The 27,749-nt window shown below is 49.7% G+C and overlaps 1 protein-coding gene across 1 annotated transcript in view; it reads right to left on the bottom strand.

Moving 5' to 3' along the window:
• The window catches only part of Parvb (parvin, beta), an 85,507-nt gene extending 64,028 nt beyond the window's left edge, over positions 1 to 21,479 (bottom strand). The window contains exon 1 of the mRNA NM_001134780.1: positions 21,336 to 21,479. Within this exon, the coding sequence (NP_001128252.1) occupies positions 21,336 to 21,450 (115 nt within the window). The 5' untranslated portion in view covers positions 21,451 to 21,479. The remainder of the gene's footprint in view (positions 1 to 21,335) is intronic.
• Positions 21,480 to 27,749: the final 6,270 nt, after the last annotated feature.

Here is a 27,749-nt window from a genome sequence, read left to right as displayed (position 1 = left end):
GGAAGGAAGGAAGGAAGGAAGGAAGGAAGGGGAAGGGAAGGGAAGGGAAGGGAAGGGAAGGGAAGGGAAGGGAAGGGAAGGGAAGGGGAGGGGAGGGAAGGGAAGGGAAGGGAAGGGAAGGGAAGGGGACTAGTTCCTCTTGGCCTGATATTGAGGTTAATGATGCTTCCATGACCCTCAGCCACGAAGTCCTAACACTGAGCTCCCCGAATCTCTGGCCACTCTTCCCGCCTCTGTGACTCAGGGAAGAACAGAGCATCCAACAGGATAAGCAGAAGAAGGTTAGAAAGGAAGAAAGTGTGTCATGGGATGTCACATCTACTCTCCCCTCCACTCTGCTCAGCATGCATGCCACGGGCAGAATGTCAAGCGCTATTTAAAGCCACATGACAGCAGGTCTCGCCTGTGTTTAATGACACACAGCCTGCGCCTGTCAAACAACCTCTCAGAAGTTCAGCGAGACTTCTGAGAGGAAGCTGTTCACGAAGCCGTAAGCTGAGGCCGTCTGCATGCGAGGCACGGCCCTCAACCCTCAACAGGGAGCACCCTCACGTCAGGGCCAGGGGTATCCCTGCATCCCTACGAGCATATCTGGGTGCTGTGCCAGCTCGTTCAGGTCCCCGAGGCGGGTGATGGACGGTCTTCATTTTAACAGCGTGTATGTCAGAAAAGATTATTTATGCGGGCTGAAATCATATCCCACAAAACAACACAGCAGACGGAGTTAACAGAACCCAACAGCATCTGGAGTTGGGTACTGTGGACGCAAGCGGGGTCTCTCAGTCTTCCTCACTGGACAAGGGCAAATCCCCTTGGAGATCCAGGGTCTGAAAAGAACTACTGGGTGCAGAACCCAGATCATTCTACACTTGATCTTAGCCAAAAGGCCGAGAAGCGATAACCCAGATCATTCATCAGTCATTTTGACTATCTCTACCCCCATCATCCCCTCACCTCTGGGAAATAATAGCCAGAAGACCGATAAAAAGGCAGCGGCGTGGCAATGCATGCCTGTCAACCGGCACCAGGCAGGAGGAGCAGGAGTTCGATGTCATTCTTGGTCGTGTAGTGAGTTTAAGGCCATCCCGGCTACACTAGAGTTGATTTGATTCAGTCACTAACAGAACCCTGATGACTGTGGGTTGAGTAAATGCCCTTTGGAACTCTCGTCCACTTGGGGCCTGAGAATCTACTCACTTGAAAGTAAGGCATTCGAAGATAGGCTCAAGATGAGGTGACAGTAGATAAAACAGGAGGCTGCTGTTTGTCCCAGTCAGCAGACGCACAGAGAGAACGTCATGGCAGAGGCAGATACCCGGGAGGACGCCAAGAGATACGGGAAAGGCGTGTCACAAAGGGCAGACTTCAGGCAACGGCTGCAGCTGGAACGGACAGCAAGGATTCTCCCTGGCTGGCTGGGATGGCTGGGCTGTGGTCACCGCAGAACAGGGTGGAGCGAACCCCACTTACAGTACTAGGTGCTAACACAGAGCTAACCGTGTCTTGACGTCTTTCTAATTATTGTTATTTTCTTGTGGATTTTTTTTTAAAGCGGTGGTTCTCAGCCTTCCTAATGCTGCGACCCTTCAATACAGTTCCTCGTGGTGCCGTGGCGACCCCAACCATAAAATTATTCTCTTTTTTTTAAAGATTTATTTATTATATATATGAGTACACTGTTGCTGTCTTCAAACACACCAGAAGAGGGCATCAGATCTCATTACAGATGGTTGTGAGCCATCATGTGGTTGCTGGGAATTGAACTCACGACCTCTGGAAGAGCAGTCAGTGCTCTTAACCGCTGAGCCATCTCTCCAGTCCCATAAAATTATTCTCATTACTACTGTGATTTGCTCCCGTTCTGGACTGCAATGGAAATATCTGGGGGGGTGGGGGTGGAAGTTTGTCAAAGGAGTCACAACCCCACAGGTTGAGAAACACTGTTTTAAAGACTTGTTTTAGTTTTAATTATGTGTTTGTGGGGGGAGGGGTTTGCACACATGAGTATCGGCACCTGCAGAGGCCAGAGGCTTTGATCCCTCTGGAAATGAAATGAAAGGAGGCCGTGAGACACCCAACATGGGTGCCGGAAACTGAACCCAGGTCCTTTGTGAGAACAACGCATGCTCTTAAGCTCTGGGCCGTCTCTCCAGCCTGTACGTCAGTGGGTTTTTGAGACAAACTCTCCCTACCTGGTCCAGACTGACTTGGAAATCCCTACGTAGACAAGCCTGGCCTCGAACTTTCTCCACTCCCTTGTCTCCGCCTCCCAGGCTGGCTCTGTGGCTGCTGTTGGATTTTTGAGACAGGCTCTCACTGTGTAGCTCAGACTGCCTTGGACTTGCTGTGTCGTGAGCGCAGGCTGGCTTTGACTTGTGATGATCCTCAGCCTCAGTCCCCTTCCCTGGGATGGGCTCCAATTATTATTTTCAAGATCCCAGTTAGCTGAAATATAGTGGCTTACTATATAACTAAGAATGACCCCCTTCCCTAGACAAAGGGGCAGTAAAATTGGGAGAGATTCTGTCAAAGCAAAGTACCTGCCCAGAGAGGCTGGATAGAAGGGTCACCATTCTGGATCCTACTTCACACCACATGTCTGACCGAACTGTGACTCCCTAGAACCTGAGCCTATGGTCTCAGAGCTCTCAGGCCCCAAACCCAGGCTCTCTGGCCTCGGGCCTCACTCCTCCACCAGGCAGGCCTTGATTCTGAATGACTGTTTTAACCACCTCCTCCCTCCAGAGCACCCAACTTTATCCACCAGCTCCCTCCTGGAGTGGCCAAGTGAGGCCCACTGTGCAGGGCTAAGTCTGCTCCTAGCTCTGACAAATGCCCAAGGACTGCAAGGACAGCCCCAACCAAGGTCACAAAGCCTCTTGGATGACACATGGGCTCAGTGCGCCACCTGTCCCCCGACTTCTCCCTTGGCCAAGATCCAGCATGGAGTGCTGTCTTTGGAGGCTTTATAAACACAAAGGGTATTTTTAGTAGCCGTTACTGCCCCTCAGCGATTCCATTAGTTTCAGAGGCAAATAATTCCCTCCCGTGCAACTTGATAGGCTCATGCGACAATCACTCCCACCAACGAATACTTATTGAGCATGCCACCGCACGCTGTACCCTGCCTGGCTCATTACTTTAAAAAATAAATAATTTGCTTAGCTAATGATCATGAATCCTCTAATTTAATTTGCTCTTAAATGTGTTTAATTTTCCCATAATAGAACCGCACACTCGGAAACCAAGCATTTCTTCTGTGGTGAAACAGGCGGCAAAGAAGTGAAGAGAGATAAGGTCGGAGGGAAAGCCTCTGACCCTAGCACTCAGAGGCAGAGGTGAGAGGGTTGTGTGTTCAAGGCCAGCCTGGGCACCAAGGTGAGACTGTCTCAAAATACAAGGACGCAGGCAAGGGAATGAGGTTGAGCCCCACCCAGATCACTGAGCCACCAGGCTGGAATATGTGAGGCCTTGGAGAACAGTGTGGGGGAGCTGTCAGAACTTACTGAAATACTAGGTAAGCAGAATAGAGGTGGCTGTGAAGTGGACCGGAGGATTGAGTGGTACCCAGCTTTTACATGGGTGCTGGAGATTCGAACTCAGGTCCTTGTGCTTGCATGCCCTACATGTTTCAAACGTCTAACCATGCTTGTAGCAGACAGGCGACTCACACAGAAGACAATCCACAGTAAGTACCCACACTCTGGGAGCATGCTCAGTTGATAAAAGGCTTGCTGTCAAGCCTACAGACCTGAGTTCGGATCTCCGGTACCCGCATGAAAGTGGATGCTGGCTCACATGTAGCACGTCATCTCTGGGGAAGGATACGGGCAGATCTTGGGGTTTCAGTGGTCAACCAGCCCAGCCTAAATACCCAGCTCCAGATTCAGTCTCAAAACATAAGGTGGAGGGCTGGAGAGATGGCCAGGGGTTAAGAGTGCTAACTGCTCTTCCGGAAGAGCCAGGTTTGACTCCCACCACCTGTAACTTCAGTCCCCCCGGGATCAGATGCTTTTTTTTTCTGACATCTGATCACCAGGCACATATGTGTTGCAAAGACATACATGGAGGGGGCTGGAGAGCTGGCTCAGCGGTTAAGAGCACTGACTGCTCTTCCAGAGGTCCTGAGTTCAATTCCCAGCAACCACATGATGGCTCATAACCATCTGTAATGGGATCTGATGCCCTCTTCTGGTGTGTCTGAAGACAGCTACAGTGTACTCATATAAATAAAATTAAAAAAAAAAAAGACATACATGGAGACAATACACTCATTTGTTTAAAAATGAATTAGTTAATTAATTAACTAATACTGTGGAAAGCAATAAAGGAAAAAAAAATTGAAGTTAATCTCTGGCCACACACAGAAAGGTTTATTAAACACACACACAGAAACACACACAGACTCACAGAGACAGAGATACACACAAACACAGGCGAGTACATCAAACACATAGACACACAGAGAGAGATGCACACACACACACAGGCTCACACAGAGAGACATAAACACACATACACTCACACACACTCACACACACTCACACACACACACACACACACACACACACACACACACACACACACACATGCATGCACGAGCCCACGCACACACACTAAAAAGGAGAGGGGACTAACTAGAGCGTCTGATCTATGGCATCAAACTGTAGCACAGACCAAGACTTGGCTGATAACAGTTCAGGGCAGCTGTCTCTCAGCCAGTGTTTGTCAATAAAGCTTTATTGAAACAGAGCAAGCCTCATCTGTTTCCACACCATCTATGACTACCACACAGCACAGTTCAGTGGCCCCCACAGGCTTTTGAAGTTGCACCTTTTACAAAAGACCCCAGCTATAGATAAAGACTGAAAATAAAGAAGAGAAACTAGGCTCAAACTAGGCCAGTATCTACAGCAACATAAACTCAAGAAGTCATAACAAGGCGTGGCCTTGAGACCATCTCTTGATTAGCCCCACCCGGGCCAGAAGGAAGTCCAGTGAGATTGACTGTCCCCACACTGATAACAACAGACATTGAGTCAGGGAGTCCAGAAGCAGGCAGGTTCCTAGGGCCTTGTGTGTAACCTAGAAGTCAAAGCAGACATGAAATAGAACCCCAAAGGCCCAATGAGCTGGTTCTTGGTGGGACAGGTGGAGAGGCAAACTTCCTGACTGCTCTGCCCACTCCCTCAGCTCAGGAGGCTGGCACACATCTGCAATGGCAGCATACCGGAGGTTGAGGCAGAGGATAGACACATTAAAGGACAGCTTGGCCTACATGGTGAGACCCTGTCTCAAAATAAAGTGTGGGAGGCAGCTCAATGGTGCAATGCTCACCTAACTTGCACTAGAGCCCCATGCATGATCTCTGGTGTAGGAAAAACAACAGCAACACCCACCCGCCCTTCTGTGTTGTGCACGGCTATGCCCCTGACGAGCCACCTCCCAGGCAGCCACCTGTCTCCACTCACAGTTACAAGGTGCCACTTTGAATTTGATTTCCAGTTCCTTCTCTAGGGCTGTTGTGGGCCCCTTGGGCTCCCTACAACGTGCTCTGAAATGGTGTTTAAAATTAGATCACTCCGACACAAGGAAAATAATAACCAGTAAACAGGGCTGATGATTCGGGGACACGGCCTCAGAGGGCTCTTTACTGCTAGAGGAATCCAATATCTCCCATCGACCTCAGCACACGCTCACCCTGTGTGGCCTTCACCACCGTCACACCATGGGTAAATACCCCTGTTAAAAAGTCGAGCCCGTGGGGTGGGCACACACCTCAGTGTCCCGGTGCTTGACTTGCCTGAGTGAAGCCCTCATTCAGTCACCCCCTCAAAAGGGTAGAACAATAGCAGGTTTATTAGACAGAGGCTAAATTTGGGCTCAGAGACTGAGTGCCCATGCTGGTCATGGTTGTTTGCCTTTCACTGTCACTGCCAATCCCTCACAGAAGTCTCCCGTGGGGACCAAGGCTCTGTGAGACCACTCAACGAGAGACAGTGATTCTTGCCTCTCTCAAGACCTCAGTTTACCTATCTGAAAAATGAGTCATTTCAGGCTAAGGAAGGCAGCAAACTACTTGGACCAGAAGCCTAGCCTGGCAGCTGGGATCTACAACAGTGATGAGGGGGAGGGGGAGGGGGAGGAGGAGAGGAAGAGGGTGGGGGGAGGGGAGTGCTTAAGATTCCCACAACCCCTTAAACACATCATCGGTTTTCTGAGATTTTTCAAATAGCCAGACTCATATTTAGATAGGAGTTAGCGTCCTGTAGGAAGGACAGGCCAAGGGCCCACGGGAGATCATGAGTTAGTCACACAGCACATGTGACCCCATCCCCAGTGTGACACCAGTCCCCTGCTGGTCTCAGAGAGAATGTGCAGGACACGTGGACTCCTCACTCATTCAACCTGTGATGTGCTCCAGAATGACCAATCTCCATAAAGATGGCCTTGGTCTCAGTCCAATCCCTGCTGCAAACTCTTAAAAGCCAAGGTCGGGTCAGTCGCTCAGCATTCTAGGAGCCCCTCCTACTCCTGGGGTCTCCTCACTTTAATAAATCTCACTCTGATCACTGATCACTCTTTAACCCTGTTGGGTTTTTTGTCCTTTTCAGGACACCACTGGCTTGGAGCATCGTCGGTGACTGTCAGGTGACTGTCATCATCCAGCACCTAGCTCCCTGGGTTGAGGTCACCAAAACCAAGAAAGGCTCCATTGCCCTAGCCCCTCACCCCTCCATCCCCACCCCCATCCCCAGCAGTGACTGGAGAGATGGCTCCATAGCTAAGAGCAATGGCTGTTTTTCCATAGGACCTGGGTTCAAATCCTACCACCTATAGGGCAGCTCACAACTGTTCGTGACTTCAGTGACTTCAGTCTCAAAGGATCCTGTGCCCTCTTATGGCCTCCACAGGCACTGCACACAAATACACATGGCACACAGACAGACATACAGATAAATCACCTATACACATAAAAAACTAAATTTCCAGAGGATCAAGAGAGCTGGCATACCCAGCCAGGAAGGCCTACCCACCCACCCAGGAAGGCCATTCTGCCTCATTCTACCCACCCAGGGAGGCAGGCTCTTCTGGAGTATTCTTCAGAGAATTGGATACCCTATCCAGTGAGGACATAGACGTGCCTTTTCTCCTCTCTGGTCAGCCTCTCCCAAGGATCATTCCAGATTCTACGTGACTCCTATCTGTCTCATGGGCAAGACCTGTACCCACCACAGCTGGGGCACAGTCCCCACCTTCCCCTGGCCTGAGGGAAACTTCCAGGCCCAGCTTGCTGCCTTCTGAATACTGGGATTAAAGGTATGTAATGTGCCTCTGCACTTGGCCATTTTATGCTCAGGCAGACAGACTTAGATTAAATAAATGATTGGAACAGGATTGGGGGGGGATTTATTTATTTATTTATTTATTTACTTTAAAGAAAAGAGAAAAAAGAAAAAGGCTAGGTCCCTGGACAGGGACCCAGCTCATGGTCTGGTGTTTGCCTCGCATGCAAAATGTCCTGTGTTCAGTGGTAAGCTCTAAAGAGAGGGAAGTCAGCCGGGAAAGAGGTGACAGTCAATGTCTACATTTGATCGAGCACTGAACCAACATTTTCTGACCATCAACACGGGGTCGAAGAACCATGCCATGTCTGGGGTTTGCCTGTTCTGAGACCCCAGCGAGAAGATCGTGTCTGCTTAAAGTCGCACACTAAGTGCATATCATCATCCACTCCCAGTGTCAAGCCTAGCATCCAGCCAGCATGAAACGAGTGCCAACCCGGGGATGGGGTGAGGGTGGGGTGGAGACAGAAGGATTCATGGGGCTTGCCTAATGCGATCAGTGCATTCCAGAGAAACCCTGTCTCAAAATGGAAGAAAGAAAGAAAGAAAGAAAGAAAGAAAGAAAGAAAGAAAGAAAGAAAGACAGACATGTACAGCACCTGAGGGACACCAACTGAGGTTACCCTATGACCTCTGTTCACATGTGCCTATGTGTGCGTGCGCGCGCGCGCGCGCGCACACACACACACACACACACACACACACACACACACACAGCTGAAGGAAGGTAGATGTTGGCAACCCAGAACTCCATGTCTGTAGAGTTCTGCATCTTCCTTGCTCCATAGTGACAGAATTCAGTGTGTGTAATTCCCCTATTTAAAGAGCCGAGTCAGTGACTTTCAGAATATTCAGAGTGTGTGACCATCACCACCATCAACTTAAAAAAAAAATCTCCTCAACCCCAAAGCACTAGCACTCACTCTCTAACCCCCGGCCTCTAATGACCACTTGGCTACCTTTGGAACCTATGAATTTGGCTACTCTGGATTTTTCTCATCACACAATATTCGTCCTTCTGTGAACAGATTCTTAGCACCTTCCAGGTTCATCCATGTTGTAGCCCATACCAATGCTTCCTCTCTTTTCACTGCTGTAGACTACTCTATTTTGTGATTGTACCATGTTTTGTTTCCTCGTTATCAGTTACTGGCTCTGGGGTTGTTTTCACTCTGTGGCCATTATGAATATGGAACAGAAATTGAAACTCTCACATCCCAGTTCTGGTCACGCCAGCTCCCAGTTTTAAAAAGAATATATATAATTTTATATATGTTTTATACATAACATAAACTATACACTGTTGCTGTCTTCAGACACACCAGAAGAGGGCATCAGATCTCATTACAGACAGTTGCAAGCCACCATGTGGTTGCTGGGATTTGAACTCAGGACCCCTGGAAGAGCAGTCAGTGCTCTTAACCACTGAGCCATCTCTCCAGCCATATATATATATATACTTTTAAAGTATATCCTCCCCACACCCAAGGTTCTCTCAACATGAACATTGAGAGTGGCATAAAAGCAGATCTCTGGGAGAGCGAACTAAATAATAATTGTAGAAACGCATCCTCCCAATAAGGCCCGAGCAAACAAATAAAACAAAAACAACAGCAGCTGCATAGAATAAGATTGAAATTCCATGTGTGCTGCTCCAACAAAATCTCAAATCATTAAAATCTCATTATACTAATAACAAGTCTCCTGCATACATTTCGGGACAACACTCTCTCCCCCCTGGCAAAGGGCTTTCAAACAGCCACACAGGAAGTTGAAGAACGTCCTCATGTCCCCAAGAGGGGCACATCTTCCCGCCTTGTCTCTGTGGAAGTATACGCATGCCTGGAGCAGGTTATCCTGGGAAACAGAAGGCAGAGATGAGCCCCAGGCACCCAGCTCCTGCTCTCAGCCCTCACACTCAAGCCTTCCCATAGGAAAGCAGCTACAGAATGTGCCATGCTGGGTGGTCCCATTGTATCTTTTTGGCTTCCCCGCATGGACCTATCCTCTCTCCTGGCATCTCTTCTCTGTTTGATGGGAAGGGGTGGCACCTGGCTGACTGAGGTGAAACGCTAACAGAATGATGTTGGCACCTGTGTGACTCATGTGACACCCCCCCAGCCCCCGCCCTGCACTGCCTTATGTTAATATCCGCACGCCTGTAGGAGCACAAAGATCTCCTCACCCTATGCAGGAGGCCATGGTAGAGGTTGACTTATTCACCTCCCATCTCTAGATCCACCTAGCAGTCTGTCATCAGCCACTAGTGTCCAATGACTGTAGAAAAATGATCAGAGACTTAAAACCACTCAGACCTGCAAACTTAGAGTTCTGGGTGTCAGAAGACTAAACATGATTTGTCTACAGAGCCTTCTAGGCTGGGGGTGGGGGGTGGGACAGGGGGTATGGGACAGGGTATGGAACAGGCACAGGACACTGCTAGGTACTCTGGCTTCTCACTTCCTTATCCAGCTCCTAGGCTCCCTCTCCAGATCCCTCTCTGGTTGCCACCTCTCACTCTCCTCCAACAAGACCCTTCTTGTGGGCCTGGGGACGCACCTAGCATATGAGAGGCCCTGGGTCCAATCCCTATTCGTGAAAAAGAAAAGAAAAAGAAAAGCAAGAAGAAAGGGGGTGGGGAGGAAGGAAGGGACCAATGGCCAATGAGAGGGCTCAGCAGTTTCAGCATGGTAGCCTCAGTGGGGTGGGGAGAGAGGAGGGAGCAGGTGGATGTCAGCAGGTGAGGAATGGGGACATGTGTGCGGTGGTTTCTAGAATGTTCTGGTGGAAAGAGGAACAGGGAACTTTGAGGCCCTAGTCAACAAAGAGAACCTGCTCCACAGAGCCTTTCTCCAAACCCACACCTGGGTAGTGGGGATGGAGTCAGGGCTGTGTCAGGCTAAGCCCTTGCAGTACCACAGAGCTGAGGCCCAGCCCCTTTCTTCCCTGATGATCATCAAGGAGGCCATCCTGCTGAGGAGAAAGCAGCTCTTGGTTCATGAAGGAAGGTCCAGTTAGGTGGACCGGGCTCTCACGCCTGTGTCCTCAGGCACTCTGGCCATCCCTTTTCTGAGCTGAGGTACCCAGTACACAGCCAGCTGTCTGTCACCTGTTTTCCTGATGCTGTCAGGTCTAGGAGCCCTGCTCCTCCTGGGGGGTTCTGGGAAACAACGCTTGGGCTTGATAAGTACAAATGATGGATGAGTATCCTCCATCATGGCCTCCCTGTGACCCAGCTAACCCAGAACCTTGGCTAGTGGGAAGATGGGTCTCAAGCCAACCTTCATGAAGGCAGACACTGTCAGGATGCTATCACAGTGCCCCATGTTGCAGAAGATGTGACATGAAAATGACAAGACACTGGAGAGAGAGACGGGACAGTCAGAGCTCCATGACAGAAGACTGTGGGGCCTGCAGGACTGAGCCAGGCCCTCTCGGGCAGCAGCCTATAGCAGAATGAGACCTCCAGGGTCCAGTCCTCCACATCCCTCAGCACAGAATGCAGTCAGTCTCCTGTGCAGTGTCTCTCTGACTCTGGAGCTAAGTGTCACCCAAATGCCAGGGTCAGAGTTAGTAAAGGAGAGGATACATTCCCAGCTGGCCATGCCAAGAGACCCTCACCTCACCCAGCCTCTGCTACCCCACAAGGCAGGAATCCTACGTGGTGTCACTTCCCAGCTCATGTAGAATAACCCCAGGCACCATGCATGAGGTGAGCATGGGCTATGAATGTCAGGAGACCCAGAGTCTCAGTGGCCCTGTCACTGTCACCATCCACTTGGTTTCTGTCCTGGCTTGCTTTGTCTTTAATTTATGTGCTGCTTCTCTCATGGTTTAGGTAGTTTTCTATCAAGAATAAACACAAACCAGGTAGTGGTGGCACCAATAATTCTAGCACTCGAGAGACAGAGACAGGTGGATGTCTGTGAGTTCGAGGCCAGTCTGGTCTACAGAGTGAGTTGCAGGACAGTCAAGGCTACAGAGAGAAACCCTGTCTCAATAAATAAATGAATTAATAAACAATCAAATAAAATTAAGCACACATGCATGTGTGCATACACATAAGCATAAATCCACACGCTTATACACATGTACACTGTGACCATGGTTTGTAATGGCTGATATAAGGAGACACAGTCCACTGTGAGTGGCATCATGCCCTAGGCTGGGCCCTGGAGCATATGAGAGTAGAGAATTTGAGCTGAGCATGAAGTGTGCACACATTTACTCTCTCTCTGCTCTCACCTGTGTGTGTGATATGTTGTGATGTGACCAGCTATCCTGGCTGCCACACAATTATGAACTTCATAGAATTATAAGCCAATAAACCTTTGAGTTGTTTCTGGTCATGGTATTTTTATCACAGTGACAGAAATGAAACTAACACACACACATACATACATACATACATACACACACAAATACACAGGCACACACGTGTGTACACACACACACACTTTGAATGTGGACACCTATAATCCTTTCTTTGAAAGACAATGTTGAAGAAGAGAAGAAAGTAAAGTACAAATTAAACTTTGGGCAAGATTCCCTCGAATCTGATACTAAAACAGTTAACCCACAGCACAGGGGCTGAGCTGGAGGCCACTCCGTTTGCACACTTAAAGCTAAGGCCTGGGGGTTCCAGTTCCCTGTAGTAACCTGAGCCTTGGCAACGGAGCAGGCAGCTCTGGGTGGCTGAACCAGACAGCTGCTTCCAGAAGCCTCGAGACTCAAGCTTGCGGTGCACACAAGTCCTAAGAGATATAAAAATTTTTGTGGCCTCTTTAACTTTTCAACAACTTGATATTAAAGCCTAGATTGTTGGGATCTGTACATTTTTAAAGGAGAAGAAGTCAACGCTCCCTGGCCCTCTGGCTGGGCTGACACGCAATGGAGAGGCAGGCTGGAGCAAAGGCTTTCCCCTCACTGGCCGCAGGTTTAGGTATCTGCTGCTTGTGGCACAAACCACAGGCGCAGAGCAAGGGCTTCCAAGGGAGTGCTTTCAGGTCATAGCAGCTGGGGCTTCCGGGTCACAGGGGGGTGGGGGGGGGTTGCCATGTGTTTAGAGTTCACTGTCAATTTGACACACTCTAAATTGTCTCATTGTCAGTGAGGGACTCTGTAGATGGCATTGGCCTGTGGGTGTGTCTGTAGGGGACGGACGTTTTGGGGGGTAGTGCTGCATGTTTGTAAGTGTGCTGGTACTCATGGATATCAGAAGAGGGTGTCAGATCCTCTGGAACTGGTGGTACTGACGGTTATACGCTACCATGAGGACACTGAGAACCAACCTAGTCCTCTTCGGGAGCAGTCTATGGTCTTAACCACTGAGCCATCATGCTAGGCCCACAGAACAGTGGTTCTCAACCTATGGGTCTTGACCCCTTGGAGGGGGGTCAGAAAGACCCTTTCACAGGGCTCCTCTAAGACCGTTGGGAAAGTACAGACATTTACATCCTGGTTCATAACAGTAGCAAAAGTAGAGTTATGAAGTAGCAACGAAAATAATTTTATGGTTGGCGGTCACCATAGCACGAGGAGCTGTGTTAAAGGGTTGCAGCATGAGGAAGGTGGAGAACCATTGCTGTAGGGGATTGTCTTGGTTGCCTTAAATGATGTGGAAACACCCAGCTTGAAAGTGGGCAGTGCCATCACTCCCTGGTGGGGGCTCTTAACAAGAGAAAGCTGAGGACTAAGCCTGCTGCCATTCCCTCTCAGAGCATAACTGCTGTGCCTAGCTGCTTCAAGTCCCTGCCTTGACTCCCAACCATGAAGGCTGTAACTTAACTGTGACCTAGAATGGATGCTTGTATTATGTTTGCCAGGGTGGTCACCAGAGCAACAGGAATGCAATTAGCATAGAGTTAGGGTCCGGGCACAACTCTGTCACCAGCATCCAGTCACCTGCAGTGGGGTGGAGCTCTGAAGGACAGTGCAGCCAGGGCTACTGAAAAGATCCGAGCCCAGGAAGGTTTCTGTCCCAACAATCCCACTCACACAGGTGGGGAGGCCCTGGGTTTCCAGCACCCTTTTCTGGAGGGCTCCAGCACACCCTCAGAATTCTGTTATCTAGCCAAGCTTGCTCCCAAGCAGAAATCCACTTGACCCCTTGCTATACCACCACTTATCGGCATTCTTCGGTAAATAACACTTCTTAGCAGCCACCCCTGCTGACAAGGCTTTTGGCTCCTTCCTCCATTCCTAAGGAAGTAGCTGCTATGTTCAGGACGGCAGACACAGAGTCTGGTAGAGATGAAGCCTCGGATCTACGCAGCCAGGCTGTGTACCCCCACAGTGATACCCTTGATGCCCAGTCAGCTACATCTCTACAGACTAGAACCAACTCAGCAGAATCCATCTACCTCCATTGGCCTGGCCGCCCCGCCCTCCACCCGGTAAGAAGGAGGGCGAGATCCCACAGCATGGAGTGTGTGTGGGTATCCTTGACACAGTCATGCTCGGCCAGGGCTGGTGGCGCACGGCTGACGGTACATGCTCTAGATGCAAACTCTCGCTCAGCCTGTGTTTACTTCTCTCTTTTGAATATGTGTTACTAAGAATTAATGATGCAGACGCCTGCGATGGATTGCTCATGTCTGCACTCTCTTACCCCAACAGCCATTTGCATAGACAAGATTAACACCATTAAGCCAAGCTGAGTTTATATTCCACTTCATAAGACTGGGATGTTTTCCAGCCCAAACGCACTCATTAGGCGTTTACTTTCCTAAAAAGTGAAACACGCAGCCAATGCAAAGAGAAGAAAACGTTTTCTTCAAGTGAGGGCAGGCTCTTTTTTTTTTTTTTTCCTTTCCTGTGATGAATCATGTATTTGCCAAGAAGAAAATAGCTAGGTACACGGAGTTGACCTGGGCCAGCCACGGCGGGGCGGAATCAATCAGAGGAGCACTTTAGAACCAGCGCGGCAGGTGTTGGCCCATTACACTGTCTAAACACCCGTTAATTATTCTGAGGAGAGCAACCCGGTGAGCCGCTCCGGAGTGTTCAGTAAATACTAATTCCAGTGAGATGAGATGGGAATTCAAGGCAGGGTGCCTCTCAGGATCACTGGGTTGGATGGCTGGTTGACTGGATCTTTCTGGGAAAGCTATGACCGGCAGGCAGCAGAATCTTGGCATTGCGATAGAAGAAAAGGCTCGGAGAAGCAGAGATTGAAAGAGGTGAAGTTCTCAGGGCCAAGATGCACCTTTTTCTCTGCTGAAGCCTGGTTTCTTGAAATCTCAGGAGACTGCCAAGAAAAGCAGCCATTACAAATCAAGATGCTCCCTGGGGACCATAGAACGCACCAGGACATTTGAAGGAATGCCTAGGTTTGACGTTATGGTCAGAAAAATGATGACAAGAAACTTAATGAAGCCATACACAGCCCCCATGAAAGACCCTTCATGTTCTCTCTGGAGATGCCCAAGCCCCAGGGGGAGCAGTGCTCCTGGACCTGACAGCGTCAGGAAAACAGGTGACAGACAGCTGGCTGTGTCCTGGGGACCTCAGCTCAGAAAAGGGATGGCCAGAGTGCCTGAGGACACAGGCGTGAGAGCCCGGTCCACCTAACTGGACCTTCCTTCATGAACCAAGAGTGGTCTCCTCAGTAGGATGGCCTCCTTGATGATCATAAGGGAAGAAAGGGGCTGGGCCTCAGCTCTGTGGTACTGCAAGGGCTTAGCCTGACACAGCCCTGACTCCATCCCCAGTACTCAGGTGTGGGTTTGGAGAAAGGCTCTGTGGAGCAGATTCTCCTTGTTGACTAGGTCTGTAGAGCCTCAAAGTTCCCTGTTCCTCTTTCCACCAGAACATTCTAGAAACCCCAACGCAATGCCCCCATTCCTCAGAGCTGACATCCACCTGCTCCCTCCTCTCTCCCCACCCTACTGAACCTACCGTGCTGAAACTGACTCCTCCATCCACATCAGTCAGCCTCCCAACCATGACCTTCAAGGCCTCTAATGGATGTCACCCCCAAATAGGTCATTCTTGCTGCACCCCCAGGATCTCCCTCTGTGGCTGACCGTTTTCCCCCACGCCAAACCACAGCCCAGACCCAAGGCACCCCCTGCACTTTCCTAAAAGGGCCTTGTTGAGGGGTCTTCTCTGGGCACTCTCCTCCTCCTCTGCCTAATCACAGTCGTCTTTTATTCTCAGCTTAAGACATGCCCTGGTTAGGTTTCTCTGTCAGCCTTGATGCTCTTGGGAAGAGAGAGCCTTAATTGAAGAACTGCCTCGATCAGATTGACCTGTGGCGCTGTCTGTGAGAGGTCTGGACTGTTGATTGATGCAGGAGGGCTCAAGCCACTGTGACAGGCGGCCCAGGGCTCTATGAGCTAGCTGATTATAAGCCGCCTTCCTCTGTGGCTCCCTCCTCAGTCAATGGTGGATTGTGACCTGGAAGGGTGTCTTCGTTAGGGTTTCCATTGCTCTGAAGAATCACCATGACCAACTCTTACAAAAGCAAACATGTAGCATAATGCAAACCTCTATAGCCTCAGAGGTTCAGTCCATCATCACTGTGGTGCGAAGCAGGGCAACTTCCAGGCAGACATGGTACTGGAAGAGCCAAGAGTTCTCCATTCTGATCCAAAGGCTGCTGCAACAAGGGACTCTTGTAGGCAGCCATGAGGAGGGTCTCTTCCACACTGAGCTGTGCTTGAGCACTAGGAACCCTCAAAGCCCACCTCCACAGTGACGCATGTCCTCCAACAAGGCCTCACCTATTCCAGCAAGGCCACCCCTGACAGTGCCACTTCCCATGGTCAAGCATAGTCAAACCACCACAAAGTGTAAACCAAATAAAATCTTCCCTCGAGTTGGTTTTGGTCTCGAGTTGGTTTTGGTCAAGGTTTTATCACAGTACAATACTACAACAGGTCGTTAGCTCCAGCCGGAACCTCAGCCCCTCAAATCTAGCTGTGTACCCCCAAGATGTAGGGTGTGTGAGTCCCCACATCTACTCACCCCTTCCCCAACCAGACCTTGCTGTCCTGAGTAGGAGACCTGAGCCAGATTGGCTCCTGTGGTCCCCAGTCCCCAACCCGCTGTCTGCTACCTGTTTCCTGATGCCCTCAGATCTAGGATCATCACTTCCCCTAGGGGGACACTGGCTTCCCCTCCCCCTTTCCTATCTACTAGGACACCCCTAGGACATCCGACAAGTTGGTTGCATTATGTTTTCTTCTTTCACAGCATGAGTAAATTTCAGATGTTTGGGGCTGGGGGTATAGCCCAATGGGTAGCGTGCTCAGCTAGCATACACCAGTCCTCAGGTTGGACTCTTAGCCAGGCATAGTGGCCCATAGACACGGGGAGGAAACTTAGCTGGGCAGTGAGTGAAGGCAGTCAGTATGAAAAGCCTCGAGTCAAGCACTAAGATTCCAGTTCATGACTCTAAAAAAGGCAAAACTGTGAGATGGTTAAAAATTAAAAAAAAAAAAAAATCCAAGAGTTGCCAGGCACGGGGGTGGGGGTAGGGGGTGGGGGAGACCCAGCACTCAGGAGGTGGAGGCAGTCGGATCTCCATGAGTTTGAGGCCAGCCTGATCCACAGAGTTCTAGGATGGCCAATGCTACACAGTGAAACCCTGTCTCAAAAAAAAAAAAAAAAAAACAAATCCAGGGCTGAAGAGACTGCTCTTCCAGAAGTCCTGAGTTCAATTCTCAGCACCACATGGTGGCTCCCAACCACTGTAATGAGATCTGGTGCCCTCTCCTGGTGTGTCTGAAGACAGCTACAGTGTACTCATATAAATAAATTAGTAAATAAATCTTTTTTTTTTAAATCCAAGAGTTTTGGGACCTTGGGGAAGGGAGGGCAAGACAGGCAGTGCAGTGGCAGGGATCTTTCCTTATACACTGTGAGAGCAGCCCTACTGTGAGAATAGCCCTACTGTCAACTATGGGCTTTGAGATGAAAACCTCTCAAGCTAGTTTAGAACTGAAATGAAGTTCCACACTGCCTGGAAGAATTGAGGTAGAGGGGGCATCTTCAGTCTTCACTCCATTATACTGGGAAACAAAAGTACATGCCGATAAATAGATAGGTAGGGTACATATGTAGATTAGACAGATAGATGGTAGACAGATAGATGGCAGATGGATGGATGGATGGATGGATGGATGGATGGATAGATAGATTAGACAGACAGATTATTGATAGATGATAGACAGATAGATAGATGATAGATAGATAGATAGATAAGACAGACAGATTATTGATAGATGATAGACAGATAGATAGATGATAAATGGATAGATAGATAGATTAGACAGACAGATTATTGATAGATGATAGACAGATAGGTAAATGATAAATGGATAGATAGATAGATTAGACAGACAGACAGATAGATGATTGATAGATGATAGATAGATAGATGATAGGTAGATGATAGATAGATTAGACAAATAGACATGATAGATAGATGATAGATAGATAGATAGATAGATAATAGACAGGTAGATAGATGATAGAGTAGATAGATGATAGATAGACAAGATACAGACAGACACAATTGATAGAACAGATCCCATATGGGGCATCTTTCCTTAGCACCTAGCATACCCTAATACACACACATACACCCTGACCTCCAGAGGTTAAATTGGCTCCTGATCTCTCAGGACTCCAACTCAGACTCCCCATAGGGAGGCCTGAGTGTTGTAGGCGTTCCCTTCCGTTTTCCGACAAGCAGAGTTAGTCACACTTCCCTTTTCTGACTGGGCCACCCCATGACACCGAAATGTCTGGGCTGAATCACGCCCTGTTCATTCTTAGACACTTCCTGTGCTGGGTATCCTAGCTCGCCCCTTATCTTACCCACACCTCCTGGAATAGGACAAAGCATTTGTCCCAGTGGGTTCCTCCCCTCTCTGCCACTCTGTAAGGCAGGGTGGGGTCGAATGCCCATACGACCCCAAACCATGAATTTCACCGGCCATTCATCCCTTCACCCCTTCCAATGTCCTCAACTCAGGAAATGTCCAGAGTCCGCCCTGGACTTTCTAACAAAGGAGGAAATCAACTAAGTGGTCTGACTGGCAGGCTGGGAAGCCCTGTGCCCTCCCACTGGTCATTCCCTAGTAGGCATCGGTCCATAAGCTCCCATGGCCCAAAGTCAAGGCCAAGAGCAGTCAGGAGGGCCAGTTGCCAAGGCAACAAACAGGTCTGCAGAACTATTGGCAGCTCTCAGAGCTCAATTATTCAAGACCTCATTACACAGTATTCACATTAGCCCCTCCATTCCTTCTCCACTCCCCAGAGGACCACAAGGAAGCTACTCAGCCCTTCCAAGGCTAAGCCTTCCCTCCATGCCTGCCTCAGAGACCAATTAGGATTTGTGGCTTTCTGGTTATAGGGGTGACAGGTACTCCAACCTTGAGAACCAAGGCAGAGGGCCAAGCTAACTCATGGAATGGCAATACCAGAAGCAGCAGGCAGGAGAAGGTGTTGCTGGGTTGCAGATGCATTTAAACTAGGTCAGGCCCTCCCTCCTTCTGGACACACAAGATCTCACAAAAGCAAAGCAGAGAAGCACTTACAATTGGAAACTCAGGCCAGCCCCATTACCTCACTGGTGCGGCCCTTGTGTTCCAATCGTGTAAGCACCACTTTGGGAAAACTGTAGCAGGGGTGCGGAAGGCAGCTCAGTTGGCAAAGGGTTTGTGAGGACCAGAGTTCCGTCCCCAGCACTGGTGATTTTTAAAAGCCAGGTGTTGCTCTCCTGGAATCTCAAGTCAGTGGAGGTGAAGACAGAGGACCCCAGGGCTTGCTAATCCCAGTCAAAGAGCCCCAGGTTCAGTGAGTGAGTGACTTTGCCTCAAAAAATACAAGAAAATGCAGTGCTAATACCAGCACGCTGAAGGCAAGCCCAGGCAGGTCTCTTAAGTGCCAAGCCAGTCTGGTTGGTATCTATTTAGAAAGATAGATGAGATAGATAGATAGATAGATAGATAGATAGATAGATAGATAGATAGATAGATACATACATACATACATACATACGTATGTACTAGATACATAGAGACATCGATTATAGATACATAAATGATAGATGGTAGACACATAGATGCATAGATGATAGATACACAGGTGGTAGATACATAGATAGATACATAGATGATAGATACATAAAAACATAGACAGTAGTAAGAAACTGACTTCCGCCCTGTACCTGTGTGTGCACAGCCCTGTGCTGTGTGTTACAGCATCTGTAACCATCCATGCTCTTACACACGCTTTTCTATACAAGATTTTCTTTCTTTGGTTTTATCCCCAACATTGCCGCTCCCATTCCCTGGCCCTCTGACAGTTACTGCTTAGGATCATGGGACTGCCATAGGCTTACATTCCAGGGCCCTGGAAGATTGAGCCTCTCTTCTACTTCCCAAAGGCCTTGGTATCTGAAGGACATCAGATTCACATAGATGGTGGGCCACAAAAGGGTGGCACACACCTGCAGTTCCTGATACAGGCAAGGCTGAGGCAGGAGGATCAGTTGAATCCAGGACTGAGTCCGGGACTTGGTGACACAGCAAAACACCAGCTCAAAAACAAAAACCAAACAGGGTGATGGAAAGAACTCGGGTCAGCCACTGTCCTCACTCGTGAGAAGAAGAAAATGGATTTCTAGGCAGGATCACAATGTTGACACTGAGAAACCAAAGACAGCAGTGGGTGACCAAGGGAGACAATGACGTAAGTCTCATTTAGGCGACCTGATGGAGACGCAGGCCAACCTGAAGGGTCTGCAGTGGAAGACTCGAGAAGGCAGGAGCCCATTTGCTTAGAAATAAGCCATAGGATAAACCCTAGGGAAGAAGACCAGGCCCGCCTGCCCGCAAGGAACTGGACAATCTAGTTTGGTAAAGGGGCATTCTGGGGTTGAAGGCCTGGGAAGACAAGTCCGGGCAGGGTGTGGGGGTCACAGTATCTTCACGGGTTCTATCAAAGTGTAGGTTGTACCAAACTTCCAGACAAGCTCTGCACTTCCCTACATGCCCTGCCTTTCAAGATACTTTGAACGGCCAGAGTGAGTCTGCCCCTAATTTAGGGCCTGGAAGCTCTTTTAAGAGTAAACATATCTCCCCACCCCACCTCACCCGGCCCACCCGGTCCTTCGGGGCCACGGGATGATTATCAGTCACCTCCTAGGCAGGGATTGTCTCTGGAGGCCCAGGCAGGCTTTCCAGGAGTTAGTCTGGCTCCAGTGGCTGGAGGAGACCCTCAGCGCGCCCTAACTAGGTGGTCCCTAGCAGGTGATCCCCAGGAAGTCAGTCTTTGAAGCTGCTTTCTACCTGTCCCGTCTCAGCAAGCCCCTCCCATTCCTGGTGAACGCCGGGAATCTCAGCCCAAGGGCAAGAGCCTGCAGGTCAAAAACAATAGAAACTTCAGGAGTGTTTCGGCAAGGAGGGGGAGGGCCGGGAACTGCAGTACCTTAGGGCACTGGCCAGGGCGCAGAAGTTACATCCCTTGCAGTTTTGTTTTTTAAAAGTTTAACAAGTAAAAATCGTCTTTAAATTACTTTCCAGAACAGGGGACATGACCTCCCCCCACGCCCCTCCCCCATCCCAACCCCCTGTGGCACTGGCTCCAGGCTTCCCTGGCTCCTGGACTATGTGTTCTGGGCCCTTTCGCTGACTCGCAGCTTAGGGACCGAGCCATGCTTGCAGACATCACGCAGTCAGCAGCCCTTCCTCTCAACCAGCATGTGTCCAATCACTGTGACGAGAGTGTCACACGACAAGGATGGGCACAGGAACCGTAGCTTGCTAGGCCTGTGTCCAGAGCAGGACGCAAGTCCTGGGCACCGGGCCAGTACCGCAAAGGTCGTAGGGACAGGGACCGGCCTGCCCCAAAGGTCGCTCAGCCTGAACGCGACGGGAGGGCTCATTGGCGCCGCCGAGGCGGGCTGAGAGCGGACGCATGGGGGACACCGCTGGCACCCCGCTGGCGCCAAAGGGACGCGGGGACCACACTCACCCTCCCTGGTCTTCTTCTTCCTTGCCAGTGTGCCGCCCAACTTGCCCAAGAAAGACTCGTCCTTCTTCATCTTGGGGGCCCGCGGGGTGGGCGATCGTGGTAGCGCGGAGGACATAAGCGAGTGCGCACCACCCACCGCCGGCCGGGGAGTGGCCAGGAGGGCGCGGCCGCGGCTTCCCCGCCCCTGCCTACTGACCCCGAGGTCCCGGTGCTGCAGCTGAGCTCCCCGCCGGCCAAACAGCGGGACCCTGCGCGTAGTGCCAGGCACGACCGGCCCCCTTTTGTGCGGCCTCACCGTGCTGGAAGCCCAGAATCAATTAGTCCCTCAAACATGTACGGTCTGATGTTGAGTCTCTGCCAGGATCTTGGCGCAGGACTAGGGCATCCCTTGAGTCGATGCTTGGGGGGTGTAGTGGGTGCCTTTGCAGGACAATAGCTTCATACAAGGCAAACTCAGCCAAAGGCTTCCATGGGAGCCAAGGGCTGGAAGAATCAGGGAGGGACAGTATAGGTACCTGGAGGAAGAGCACAGGCCCAGGGAAGGACACCAGACTCACAGTCATGATGGTCAGCTTTGTGTTGCACAAAATTGATTGCTGCTGATTTGGGAACAGTAGGTGCTGAACAAGGGTGGGACCAGACAGGGGGGTTTACTAGGTGCGAAGTAATTGGGTTTCTAGAGACGCTGCGGGGTAGAGGCAGTATGAGAACTGAGGTGTAGGCAGAGGAAAAGCCAAATGGCCTGTGGCTCCAGGCGAAGGGTGGATGCATGGCTCAACAGAGATAGGAGCTATCAGGGCCCGGGCGAGGGTAAAGCTGTATGCAGCACCTAATCATGGGGAGTCAGGGTGGGGGCGGGGGCGGGGGGAAGGCGCGGAGGGCGAGTGTTTCTTCCTTCTCCCTTTGTACTGGCTCAGAGCCTCACTCCCTCTGCTGAGCGATTTCGGTTCAACGCAGGAAATATTCACTTTACGTTGGCCGAAAGGATGTAGCCAAGCTGGCCCATCAGCTGAGATGCCCCTGGTCTCACCTTGGAATTTGTCCTGGAGAATGGGGTGCCCAAGGGTGGGTTGGGGCCAGTGGGGATCCCAGGAGGAGAAGAAGGGTCGGAGAGGGCCAAGGTTTAGGAAGAAATAGGGAAGAGAGAGTTGTGAGGGAGGAACAGTTTCCACAGACCAAGATAAAAGAGTCACCTCCCTCCAGTAGGATAGGAAGAAAACTCACACCCTGGCCCAGTTCCTGGCTTCCCTTATCTCTACGAAGCCACCCTCCTCCTGGCAGCACAGGCTTTCCCTGGCCTACTCCTCAGTGCTAAGGTTGCCTTCCCTCTTAACCATGGGGGAGCCGGAGACCCCAGGATGCCGGAAATCTCAGAAATGCAAACTCCTGCACCCCACGCGATGGTTGATTGTCAACCTGATGAGAACTCCCATCACCTTGGAAACAGAGCTCTGGGTGTGCCCAGAGGATGATCTATCTCTTTTAGGTTGAGGAGGGAGGGACAGACAACACCCTGTCTCGATGGTGGGCAGCAGCACCCCAGGAGCCAGGCTCCAAAGTGAATAAAAAGGTGTGATGGCTATTCTCGGTTGTTAATCTGACTACATCTAGAGTTAATAACTAAAACCTAGCTGGCCGCTGGGAACACCTGTGAGGAATTAAATCATCTGAGGAGGGACAACCCCCATCCTAAATCCAGATCTTTTGTGGTGGGAAGATCCACCTTTAATCTGGACCAGACCTTCTGCTGGCAGCCTATACAATGGACGGAGAAGGAAGTTTTTGCTCTTTGCCTGCTTGCCCTGGCTCTCGATGGCAAAGCCCACTTCTTCCAGATTCCGGTCTATATTGAAAAGCAACTGAGACATCCAGCCTCAGGGACTGAACAAGTGCTGGATTCTTGCACTTGGTAGACAGCCATTGTTGGACTAGCTGGACCACAGCCTGCAAGCCACTCCAGTAAATTTCACACACACACACACACACACACACACACACACACACACACACACACACACACAGAGAGAGAGAGAGAGAGAGAGAGAGAGAGAGAGAGAGAGGAGAAAGTGACCTGAGTAGACCCATGCCTTCCCCAATCCGATTTGCACCCTCAAATTGCAAGCCAAAATGAATCCTTCCTTAAGGTGCATTTGTAACAGGGAAAGCAGCTAACATAGATGACAAGGGCATGTCAGAGGGAAGGGGGACAGGGAGAAGGGAACTTCAGAGAATACTGGCAAATCCCCACAGAATGTATGTCAGGGTTAGGGACAGGAAGGTCTTGAAAGTTTCTCCAACTCAAGATAGAATTTGGATGTTGCTAACAAGCTGGGAGAACACTGAATGATCAAAATGGAGTTACCTGTGAGATGGAGACACATATGATCAGGACAGAGACTTTGGGACTGAGAGCTGGAAGCAAGCCGCCATGTATCCCCAGCTCCCATGGCTTCTAGGAATCCACTAGAGCAGCTCCCACAAGACATGCATGCTGTTTTGGGAGGCCCCAGAACTCTAAATGGAGGATCACTGACCAGGACGGAACGAAGGAGAAGGAACTGGGAACCAGAAAGAAAATGGAAGAGAGCTGTCTTGATCCTGGTAGGGTAAAGCCGAGGTACTGAACTCAGGCATCAGATGCTGTCCTGGGCACCTGTGGGGCCGTGGGCACAGGGCGGGGGTGGGGAGGTATTGACTCAGAAATTCATGTGACTATTTAATCCGAGATCAGCAAGCACACAGAAGTCTCAAATTCCTTTGTTAGTTTCTACTCTGAATACTGTAGAGGCAAATCAAATCCTGCCTTTAAAAAAGATTTATTTTACTCTTAATTACATCTATGTGTGAGTGTCTGTGTAGGCTTGTACACATGTGCTCAGGTGCCTCAGAACCCAGGAGTATGGATTCCCCGTAGCTGGAGTTATCGCTGGTGTGAGTACTGGGAACCAAACTCAGGTCTCTACAACAACAGCGTGGTGGTTCAAATAAAAATGGCCCCCACGGGACTCACATATTTGAATGCTTGGACCTCAGTTGGAACTGTTTGGGAAGGATGAGGAGGTGTGGCCTTGTTAAAAGAAGTGTATCACTAGAATCTGACTTTGAACTCCCATGTCATTACACTTAGTTGTCTTCCTCTCCTCCTTCTCCTCTTCCTCTTCTCCTCCTCCTCCTATTTCTCTCTCTCTCTGTCTCTCTCTGTCTCTCTGTCTTTCTCTCTGTCTCTGTCTCTCCCTGTGTCTGTCTCATGCTTGCAAATCAGATGCCTGGACATCATGCCTGTCTGTATGCTGCCATGCTCCTCTGAACTATAAGCCCTAAATTATGTTTTCTTTTATAAGTTGCCTTAGTCAGAAATGGCTCAGCAGTTAAGTGCATTGGCTGCTCTTCCAGAGGACCCAGGTTCAATTCCCAGCATCCACATGATAGCTCACAGCTGTCTGTAACTCCAGTTCTAGGGGACCCCAACACCCTCACACAGACATACATGCAGGCAAAACACCAATGCACATAAAATATAGATAAATAAATAAATAAATAAATAAATAATAAATAATAAATAAATAAATATGTTGCCTTGGTCGTAGTGTTTTGTTCTAGCAATAGAAAAGTAACTAAGAGAAGCAGTATGCACTCTCAGCAGCTGAGCCATCTCTCCAACCCTACTCCTGATTTTTAAAATGCCATACATCACAAAGGAGCTTCAGACTCTGAGCTCCTGACAGGGGCCCCTGTTTTTCAAGAAGAGAAGCCACAGACAGGGGATATTTGTTGTCAGGAAAACTGACACATGCTATACAGGACAGTAGAAACCAGAGTTTGAGTTGCATCTGAGTTGCAGAAACCAGAATCCAATGTTAAAGGCAAGTCTGTAATACCTGCTTCTTGGTGAAGTTTGTAGTATCCTTCCCTGGTGAGGGACACCTTTCCTGGTCTCAGGCTGAGAGCTGTGCGCTCACCCAATTCTTCATGCACCGCTTGCACAGGATAAGGTGGTGTTCTAGTCAGTGCAGTTTGGAAGATGATTTGAGAGTCCTGCAGTGGTTAAAAATGGATTTTCAGCCCATAAATGCCACTGACAGCATTAGAAATCAGTCTTGGAGGCTGAGGAGATGGCTTGCTACAGGAACATGAGGACCTGAGTTCAACTCCCCCACCCGCCACATCCGTATCCAAAGCTGTGTGTGGAGGTGCACATTTGTAATCCCAGCCCTGAGGAGGCAAAGACACTTCAGCCCCACAGGCTCACTGCCCAGCCTGTCTAGAGGAATCAGCAAGCCCTCGTGCCAGTGGGAGACCCTCCTTTAACAAACAAAACAGACAGATGGATGGGCTACAGAGACAGTGCAGTGGTTAAGAGCACTTGCTGTATCCCTTTCATCCCAGCATGTGGAAGGCAGAGGCAGATGGATCTCTATGAGTTCAAGGACAGACGGGGCTAAACAGAGAAACCCTGTCTCAAAACACAAAACAAAAACAAAAACAACAACATTACCAAAAAAGAGCACCTTGCAGAAGATCTAAGTTGGTTCCCAGCATCCACAAGGCAGCTTATAATCTCTTAAGGCGATGTGTGTGTGTGTGTGTGTGTGTGTGTGTGTGTGTGTGTGTGTGAGTGTAAGAAAAAAAATTAAATGTTTTAAAAGATGGATGGGGCCCTGAGGAATGGTACCTGAGGTTCTCTGGCCTCCACATGTACATGCACACACACACACACACACACACACACACACACATGTTCCACACACAAGTGCACACACACACACACACACACATGTTCCACACACAAGTGCACACACACACACACACACACTCATGCACACTTTGATGGCTAGAGTTTAATCTGCATTTTCTTTATAGAGAGAAAGGAAAAGTGTTGGCCTAACTTCCCCCTCTTGACCCTCAAGCTCTCCCTCCTGGCTGGTTTGTCTATCTGTGTGGTGTGGTCCAAGGAAGACTTTCCAAAATGCCAGACTTCAGCCAACATAAACACTAATCTTGCCTAAAGAGAGGACCTAAAGGGAAGCAGAAATAAGGACCTCGCTCCCATCTCCGCAGACACGATCTTCGGCTTCTTAGTATGCAGCACGCACAGCCCTCGTGGCTCCGAGGATGCACCCCATTTAGAGGATAATTAGGAAAATCGGGTTAGGCACAGCTGCTCCTGTCATAGAATCCACTTGACTGGCTTTTGATCTGTGGTTTCCAGAGATGCCGGGTCCCTATCCATAAGTGGAGCGAAGGACAGGAACACACACTTTCGGAGCTCTGACTGCACAGTGGCCCCGCGCTGGGCTCCACACTGTGTGGTCTCTACCAAACCTCAGCCACCTACCTTCCTGATACCTTCCCCATAAACCCAGAGTCGCAGAGCAATACACACAGATGGCCCACGGTCTGGAGTGCTCTCTCTGGAGTCAGAAGAGAGCTTGGCTATAAGAAAAGGAATCCCAGGATGTTTCGAACACTAGCACCTCTCACCCAGCCCCAAACTTCAGCATAAGCAGAACACATAGCGATTGGAGGTCAGGGGGGATGGGCAGCCAGCCAATGTTTGCACACCGTGCTATATCACTGAACAATATGCCAAGACTGGGCTGGGGCCGGGGCTCAGTGACAGGATATATTAGCTGCTTTTCTGTTGCTGTAAAAAAAACAGCATGACCAAAGCAACTTAGAAAAGAGTTTATCTGGGCTTCTGGTTCCAGAGGGTTAGAGTCCACAGTGGTGGAGCCATACTTCTTACATCAGGCCACATTTGTATCCTGATAGACAACAAGAAGCTAAGTGCATACAAAAGAGCTCTGCCTGCATGAACACCTCACTAGCAAGTAAAAGCAGGTTGTCTCCATTCTCCACTAAGGTGGTGACAGGGCACGGCGGTGAGGGTGGGGTGCGGGTGGGAGCGCCAGTGAGCTCTGCTGGACACACATTCCCTAGCTTGGCCCAGGAGAGAATCTCACAGGTGTATACACACAAGGGAGAAGTCACCCAGGTATGTCCCACTGTTGGCATGTCTTTTTTTCTTCTTTCCTTTTTTTTTTTTTTAAGATTTATTCATTTATTATATATAAGTACACTGTAGCTGTTTTCAGTCACACCAGAAGAGGGCATCAGATCCCACTACAGATGGTTGTGAGCCACCATGTGGTGGCTGGGAATTGAACTCAGGACCTCTGGAAGAGCAGTCAGTGCTCTTAACCACTGAGCCATCTCTCTCTAGGCCCATGGGAGGGGGCTTAAGGATCACCATTAATGTGGGAAGACTGCACATCCAAACCATCGCACCCCACCACACCTTCGAAGTTCATCGTGTTTCTGTTTCCTGTGACTAAAATGTTCCAAAAATATATGCATTTTATACAAACAGCTTTTAAAGGTTTGGGGAGAGGGAAGGAACCTCTAGTGGTGGAA

The sequence above is a fragment of the Rattus norvegicus genome, chromosome 7, assembly GCF_036323735.1.
Source record: "Rattus norvegicus strain BN/NHsdMcwi chromosome 7, GRCr8, whole genome shotgun sequence".
In the NCBI taxonomy this organism is placed as follows: domain Eukaryota; kingdom Metazoa; phylum Chordata; class Mammalia; order Rodentia; family Muridae; genus Rattus; species Rattus norvegicus.
Note: the sequence above shows the minus strand (reverse complement) of the source record. Positions and strands in the feature narration are given on the sequence as shown.